The following is a 7,743-nucleotide window of genomic DNA, read 5'->3' as shown; positions in this document are numbered from 1 at the left end:
GAGTGGCATGTTAAATATTCATCTCCATCGTCACATCAAGTCAAGGCGTCGGCCGTACACAGCTTTGACAAATACTACCGTTTGGTCTTCAGACAAACATGTTGTGATTCTACCGGAGCGATCCATATTGTTCGGGGTTACGTAACTCCAAAGGGGAATGGTGTTGTTTGTCTGAGCCTGATAACAACCGCAGGGACACATGGGATATTAGTGTGAAAACACGATCCGTCAGCAGTACTTCACAAAATAATGGTCAACAACAACATTTATTTATTATATAACCACCACTCATTGTGCCACTTATTAGCTAGTATTCCTTATCATGGATATTACCCATCACTCCTTTTGATATATATAATATATATAACAGCAGTGTTTCATGTGATTGTTTTCATAACCTCAAAGGTAAAAAATCTGTATTTGGTCATGCGAAAAACAGGGTTGTTTTTGATGTACAATCGCTATTGCCCCAACGTCAATATTGACAGCAGACCCTGTGAACCTGGATCTACGCACGTCAAGCGGGGTCATCTGCCGTTTAAAGGTGGCTTTAAAGGCAGTAATCATTAACACCTGCGGAGGCCAGACGTCCATATAAATACCACTGGTTCGGAGAAATCACTTTAGAAGGAAAAATACAGTCAAGCTGAGCTGTTTGCCAAAGCAAGCCTAAAAAGAAGAGCATATTTTATCCACAAAGAGAGATGCCTGGATTATATGAGAAGCTGACTCTCGTGGCAGCGGCCGCTCTGACCGTCTTGGCCCCGGCGAGGTCATCCCCGGTAGTGGGGCCGGAGCCCATCCGCTGTGCCGCCTGTACGCAGGAGAAACTCGACAGCTGTCCCGCCATCCCGGCGGACTGCAGGCAGGTGCTGAGGGAGCCCGGGTGTGGCTGCTGCATGGCCTGCGCTCTGGAGAAAGGAGAAGCCTGCGGGGTTCACACGGCCCACTGCGGCGAGGGTCTCCGCTGCGTTCCCAGGCCCGGCGAGGCCAGGCCGCTCCACGCTCTCACCAGAGGACAGGGGGTCTGCACTGAAGACCTGGGCCAAGGTAGTCTCGCAGCTCTCTCCTTTTAACATGCTCATATCGGCTACTTTTAAAGGACTTATATTGTCACAAGGAACGTTTTTGATCGTGAAAATTATTTTCTTGCACAGATGAAGCCGTCCTTGACCACAGCTCTCTGCACTACCTGCTGGGCCTCAACCTTCCCTTGGACCACCAAGACACAACTGAGGGCCAAGAGAGCGTCACGGCCAAGGTCAACGCCATCCGCGACCAGCTGGCACAACAGGTGAGCAAAAAAAACAACAACTGACCTGATTCATGAAGGATTTTTGCCTTCCTTCGCTTTAATGAAGTGACTAAATGGCGTTTTTGTTTACATGTGGTCGTCTTTTTCTTTTACAGTCCGCACAAGGCCCCTGTCACATCGAGCTGCACGCAGCGGTGGACATGATATCCAGCTCTCAGCAGAAACTAGGAGAGAAGTTCACAACCTTCTACCTCCCCAACTGCGACAAACACGGCTACTACCAGCCCAAGCAGGTGAGTCCTCCAGGATGTCACGAGGCAAACAAAAAAAAAAACGTCACCCCCGAGCTTCATCCTGAAATCTAACCACCGTGGTGATTTATTGTTTCTCAGTGTGAGTCGTCCCTGGTCGGACCGCCCGCTCGCTGCTGGTGTGTCTCATCCTGGAACGGGAAGAAGCTCCCGGGATCGAGCGACCTCGTCGACGACTCAGAGTGTCACCAAGAAGTCACACCATGAACTTTACAAAAAAACACACAAGTTAAAGTGTAAATCTACCATCGACCACCGACGAACCAACTTCCTTTCATAAAAAAACCCCACAAAATGTAAAAAAATCTTATTCCAGAGGGGGAAATTTCCTCTCATATTATTTACATGATGTATGTATCAAGACTTATTTATTCTTACTAGCATTAACCATTTGTCATTTTTAGATTTTTTTATATGTTTGCCCACCCCCCGATTGTAAATAAGGGGCAACACTGTATACATTTGTGTTTCTGACTAAATAACTCCATTGCTCAAAAACCACATGTCCACAGCTCTGCCAAGAGTCTTCAGGATCAGTTTAAAAAGGAAAAAAAAAAATTCATTCAAAACTGGAGCTGGAGCAACAACACAGCCGCTCATTCATTCCACGTGTTGACATTGTCTGAATGTATCTCCATTGGCGTTTCCTCAATGGGTATTGAGGGGAAATACTTAAAGTGCCGCAAGTATGTGCACGGTGGCCGAGCACAAACATATCAGGGCTCATCCAAGCCAGCGTGAGGTTTGGGATGGGCTGTTCTGCATTTTGTCTACCTCTACTAGTCCCTGCAGGTCCACTGGTTTAGCAGATTTTTTTCTAGGGCTCTTCTCAGCTACACTTTTCTCACATTAGGGACTATTTCTTCTCTCCTGTCTACCTATTCTAGCATCTGTTCAAATATTTATTAGGATTCACTCACGTGTTTCTGCTTTGTGTGTGTGTGTGTGTGCAACATGCCAGGAATGCTGCTATCCAATTATTGTTATTTTTTTTGTTCAAACAATGTGTATGTATTCTTATAATTCTGTGGATGTCCATCCAATTAAAAATGTTCTTTCATCGCAATGGGGGTCTTGTTTAAATGTTTTTCAGCTGCACCAAAAAAAGGAAAAAAAAGTGTTTAAAAGAAGAAAAGGCAAAATGAGAAGGAAAACAAATGAAAGGATTCTTTAGTTCTGCCTTTATTAAGTAAAAAATAGTCCTCTGAGGGTTGCATTGTACATGCAAACGGCGTATTTACTTAAATCAAGGCGAGTGATGAGAACCATCGCTGGCGAGCCAGAGATTGGAGATCTTTCTGGCCTTTTATCCCCAGAAATTCAGCTTATATGCAAAGTGACAACAAAAACAGTAACAACCACAGTACAGATCAAAGGAAATCCCCCCCCCCCTTATTTTGGCTTCAGATCCAGCATTTAAAAACAACTACTTTATATGCACTATAGTGTTGGACCTGCACAGTCCAGTCCGACTCCCTGAGGAGCAGGAAGCAACCGGGGGTTCATACATACGATTTTAGGGTTGTCGTGACAACGCACGACGTCTTCATAACAAATCACGAGCATACAAAAAAAAAACAATGATTACACATCACAAGCGTGTACACGTGTGCAATGCCACTTAATTGTGCGTAAATGGAGAGCACTTTCATCAATGTTTGTAACAAATGTTTTACAAATCAGAATAAAGGTTTCTGATCCCAAAACTTCTCAGAAGTTGTCCGAGACAAAAAAAGCTTATGAAGAATCCATCCACGGCAGGAAAGTACAATATCTGTTTTTTTATCCTCCTCTTGGTCCTCTTCCCTCTGTTCCCTTTGCTCCGCCTCGCAAAGAAAAAGGTCCCTCAGGCAACAGATGGAAATAGCAAAAACATCCATTTATCGGGCCCGAGCCATCTCTTGACCTCTCTCCCAATATCCTCAGTGTCTCCATTTGTTTACAAGTCTTCTTGCTTTCGCTCCCCACCCTCCCTCCCTCCGTCGCCGCTCCGCTCCTATTGGCTCTCGGAGTTGTAGTACTGGGCGTCTCCTCGCTCCTTCCCATCGAAACCTGGCAAGGGCTGCCCGTATTTGTCCACGCACCAACAGAAGCCTCGCTTTCTGCCTTTGGACGGACGGCACTGAAAAGTGAAAGGAAGGGAGACGAGGTGAACGGATGGAAGAAGAAGTGAGCTAAAATGTGCAAAGCCAGTTTTAATATGCAGCATTACGAGAAGAACGATTTCACTCAACGAAGTAGAACAGCGGCAGTTAAGAGGAATTAATGGTCGGATTGTGCTGAGTCGACGCAGCCTTGGTTATCCGGCGCGCTGTGGTATTTTGAGCTGCTTTTATGGTCTACCTCCTGTTACACACACATATAGAGACCTTTAAGGTAAACAGAAACCTGGTAAAATATTTGCTTAGTCCCGTTTGTGAACAACTGAGAACCGAGAATCTATTTTCAGAAGCTGGTGGCCAGTGCGAATCATCTGTTGCTGATTATACCCCACAGCCTCCAAATTATGGGTACTACAAATGACTTACAGAGTCTGTGGAGCTACCCAAGGGCTGTTATTTTACTGCCAATTTTACTAAAGGTCAACCTCCGCTCTAGTAAAACATGCAGCCATTCATTTTCGAGGGCTGAAGCAACGGCGCTGCTGCTGCTGCTGCTCCGCGGAGGGATCCGATCGGGAAGGAAGACGTCCCCGAGCCGAGGCTCATCCCCTCGATGGAAGCGGGACAGGAAGTATATGGGAAATGTGTCATAATGGGTTTTAAATTTGAGCTGCAAGACTCATATCAAAAGTGATGTGCTGGATCTAATACCGAAATCCACATTTGATGCAGTTCACAGAAGAAAAATGTGCTTCCAACCCTATTATTACTTCTTTTTTTTTTGCTCCAAAAAGACATTTGCTGTCATTAAAAGCTGTAATAAGAGATGCCTTTTTGCTTCAAATTGTTGCAAACGTCCAAATTAAACTGACCAATGTGAAATATCGTGGTCCCTCCTTCGGGGTACCTCAGGGCTCGACACTGGGCCCGTTCTACATAAACAAAGACAATGAGCCCCCGGGCGTTGTGAGATGATTGCAGGTCAAGGGGAACGCTTCCATTAAGCAGGAGGGACCGCTGTGTTATAAGAAGAGCTGCCTCGGCGACGCAGGGAGCCCTAAGTGCCTCCATATGAATGCGTCAGAACCGCTCGTTTATTACAAACCCGATTCGTGGGTGAACCATGTTGAGCGGCGGGGACGGACCAAGGCTCTATTTCTGTGCACGTCCAGCAATTATGGGGGGGAAGCGCGTCGGGTGCCGGCGGCAGCCACCTTGACGTCTGTCTCCCTGGGAGGGTTCCCGTTAAACGGCCAATCGTCCCAGCCGTCAACCCCACTGGGGTTTGGCCCCTGTGGGTTCCCGTCTCCAGAGCCAGTGGCTAGGGTCTACCTCACTGGTGTGGTGGTGCAATGATGAGGCTCTAATGACTACCGATGAATACAGGAGGACAGCTACCAATCTGTAATTGGGGCTGCAGGAGACCTAGAAGCTTGAGTCACTCCACTTCGGAATCCCTATTAATGCAGCATGTAAAAAAGGAAATGTGGGTTTCCTTTTTTTTACGGCAAATTGGAAACTTTTTGTTTAAACAATGCGTTTGAATCTCTATTTTAGCGTACAGTCGACATCAAATCAATCATTTGAATGTGTTTTTTTTTTACCTGCTTTTTCTTATAGAAGCCCTTCTTGTCACAGTTTGGTATGCGGAAACCTCTGGGGTTGAGAATGTCTGTAATCTTGAGGCTGCTGAGAATGCTCTCAATCTCTCGCCGACAGGGACCCTACAGGTGAGGGGACACATAAGCAGTCACACTTTAACATCTCCAACTTCAAGAGGGCGGCCAATGTCATTAGCAAGAGCTAGAGCCTCAACAATGGCCTGCTGCTGCAAAATGAAAGAGATGTCGAACGAGGAATCGATTCATCTGACTTGTAGCGGCTTAAACCGTTTTGCCAAAAGCTGCTGAGTACTCTTTACACTTCACACAAAGGATGGAGGGATAAAAGTGAAAAAAAGAGCTCAACGAGGGAGCCAAAAAGGCTGCTTCTCAAGTCCAAGTACTCCAGTCACTAATCAAAGCAGCCCAGTCAAAGCCCATTACTAGTGTGTGCTCACTTCTCCGGCCAAAGAGAAGATCAAAATAGCAGCAGGGCTTCCCAACAGGCACTCACATAGGCCAATCCATCATTCGCTGGCTCCCAGCGCACCCGGCACGCGGACGCCTTGTGGCCAAACAACCGCCTGACCCAGGTCAGCCGCAGGGCCATCGTACCCGCTCCCTCGCCATGCCATTCTTACTGCTGCGTGATGCCTGCCAACCATCGGCACCGCTACCCAAAACATTTCATCACCCGCAAGGGGAGAGAAAAAAGAAACCCCACCAAAACACAGAGGAAGAGGAGAAAAACATTCCTCCAGTATGCTCTGAAAGAAATTTAAAAAAAAAAGTTGGTGGTGGTACTTACATACTCGGGCTCCTGTTTGGTCTCCAGAGAGAAGTTTTGTTGGTCTGTGATGAGTGGCCCCGGGAGCTCCTCCATTTTAAAGCTCTGGGTTCTCTTCTGCTGCTCCCGTCTGAGGACCTCGGACTTGGCGGAGGGGAAGAAGGGGTGAAGCAGAGGTCTCAGGGGTCCCGGGGGTCTGTGGGTGCTGTAGGAGTTCTGCCGGACCGACCCGGTGGAATTCTGATCCTCCTCCTGGGTCTCCATAGTCTCTGCTGGAACAAACATGTGTTCATTCACAAATCTTCCAATTTAAGGGGATCATGTTAAACCTGATAGAGACACATTTGTTCTTAGCAAGCTGGAGGTCAAGCTAGAGGTCAAGCTGAGAGTCACGAGGAAGCTTTCAATTAACAGAAATATGCAAAATGACCTTGAGAACACAACTAGATGCACTTTCTCCAACCTGAAAGTCCAGATTTAATCTGATTCAAGGAAGTTCAAGTCTTAAATAGTTTAAAACGCCTTCCTGATATTGAGTTGCACCTCTTTTATGCACCATCACATTCCTCCTAGACTAAACCTGCCTCCTCCAAATCAAATTATCCTCTCATTGTCTTAGAATTAAGAGCTGGTTCACATCTACACATCTTCCTTTGTGATTAGAAGCTGAATTATCCAATGAGACCGTCTGTATTGTCATTTTCACGCGTTAAACATGAATACAACAACTATATGTGCGTGCGTAACGTGCGTAAAAGGTGCCCAACAGTTACCTGGCAGTTCATTGAGCGGAGGAGTCGGTCCGGCGGCGAGTCGTCTGCTCGTCGCGTTCGCGCAGATCCCGCGTCCCTCCAGCAGCGCCTGCAGAGGTCTCGTCTCGCCGGGCTGATGCTGACAGCCGAGCCCGGAGCCGCATCTCCCGGAGTACACGCCGCACGGCTGCCCGAAGCTGAGCGCGCAGGTCATGCAGCAGCCGCAGCCCGGCTCGCGGACCCTCTCGGCGCAGTCCTTGGGCAGCGGCTTGCACGAGAGCCGCGCGCCGACGTCACACGGCTCGCATCTGATAACGGGTCCGACGGCACCACCTGACCTCCGCGTGAGCGACGCCAGAACAAAAGTCATCATGCAAAGTGCGCGAAAACGGGAGTCCATCGTGTGGAGAGTCTCTGAGACAGAGAGTGTGCGTGAAGAAAAAAAAGAGTGAGGAAGCGCCGCTCTGTGCCACTGTTGGTGACGTTTAAGACTGGGGCAGCAGCTTCACTCTCATTCACATAAAGCCACCGGACACAAAACATCCCAATATATATAGACCCCGGCGTCTGTAGGCACACCCCCGAGCAGCCTGCGCTCCTCCGCTTTAAAGCATCAGAGCAAGTGCAGAAAACAACATGGAACATTGATTTGGAATAGAATTGGAACTGTTAAAAAAGAAATAACATTTAACAGCCCTTTTTTTGGGCCTCAGATTTGGTTGAGGTCGTAAAAGCACGAATGCGTTTCAATAAATACTAATAATAGTTGAAGGAATAACTCCAAAGAGAATCCATAGCGGGGGTTTAATGTAGTTTTGACGAGCTGCACACACAGAAGTCCAAGGTCCTGCCATGCACAGATTCATTCACAGGGGGCGCCAATAGTGTGCGCGTGCGTGTGTGTGCGCGTGCGTGTGCTTCCTCCCCTCTGGTGC

General features: G+C 47.6%; 2 protein-coding genes across 3 annotated transcripts; one reads left to right on the top strand and one right to left on the bottom strand.

Moving 5' to 3' along the window:
• Positions 1–601: 601 nt before the first annotated feature.
• LOC311012267 (insulin-like growth factor-binding protein 1) lies at positions 602–1,854 on the top strand. The gene is made up of 4 exons (XM_084007647.1): positions 602–1,050; positions 1,158–1,294; positions 1,411–1,548; positions 1,648–1,854. The coding sequence occupies exons 1-4, from the start codon at positions 705–707 to the stop codon at positions 1,771–1,773; spliced, it is 747 nt and encodes a 248-aa protein (XP_083863773.1). The 5' UTR covers positions 602–704; the 3' UTR covers positions 1,774–1,854.
• A 1,696-nt stretch (positions 1,855–3,550) lies between these two features.
• On the bottom strand, positions 3,551–7,287 carry LOC311011821 (insulin-like growth factor-binding protein 3). Of its 2 annotated transcripts, none has more exons than XM_084006962.1 (4): positions 6,830–7,287; positions 6,078–6,328; positions 5,273–5,392; positions 3,551–3,688 (listed from the first exon to the last, which is right to left on the bottom strand). In XM_084006962.1, exons 1-4 carry the CDS (start codon positions 7,206–7,208, stop codon positions 3,563–3,565), a joined length of 876 nt encoding a protein of 291 aa, XP_083863088.1. In that variant the 5' UTR covers positions 7,209–7,287; the 3' UTR covers positions 3,551–3,562. The 2 variants fall into 2 exon arrangements, with proteins under 2 accessions (XP_083863088.1, XP_083863089.1); XM_084006963.1 differs by having other exon boundaries at positions 6,078–6,325.
• Positions 7,288–7,743: the final 456 nt, after the last annotated feature.

This window comes from Eutrigla gurnardus (genome assembly GCF_963514095.1).
Source record: "Eutrigla gurnardus genome assembly, chromosome: 4".
NCBI classification, from domain to species: domain Eukaryota; kingdom Metazoa; phylum Chordata; class Actinopteri; order Perciformes; family Triglidae; genus Eutrigla; species Eutrigla gurnardus.
Note: the sequence above shows the minus strand (reverse complement) of the source record. Positions and strands in the feature narration are given on the sequence as shown.

What these genes read in the sequence shown, in the direction of transcription:
- LOC311012267 (XM_084007647.1), top strand. Translation starts at nt 705, where the DNA reads ATGCCTGGATTATATGAGAAGCTGACTCTCGTGGCAGCGGCCGCTCTG. An exon ending in CACTGAAGACCTGGGCCAAG is followed by an intron (nt 1,051 to 1,157) that starts GTAGTCTCGCAG and finishes TTTCTTGCACAG; the next exon opens with ATGAAGCCGTCCTTGACCAC. An exon ending in GCGACCAGCTGGCACAACAG is followed by an intron (nt 1,295 to 1,410) that starts GTGAGCAAAAAA and finishes TTTCTTTTACAG; the next exon opens with TCCGCACAAGGCCCCTGTCA.
- LOC311011821 (XM_084006962.1), bottom strand. Translation starts at nt 7,208, where the DNA reads ATGGACTCCCGTTTTCGCGCACTTTGCATGATGACTTTTGTTCTGGCG. An exon ending in TCCGCTCAATGAACTGCCAG is followed by an intron (nt 6,329 to 6,829) that starts GTAACTGTTGGG and finishes TGTTTGTTCCAG; the next exon opens with CAGAGACTATGGAGACCCAG. An exon ending in CCAAACAGGAGCCCGAGTAT is followed by an intron (nt 5,393 to 6,077) that starts GTAAGTACCACC and finishes CCTCACCTGTAG; the next exon opens with GGTCCCTGTCGGCGAGAGAT.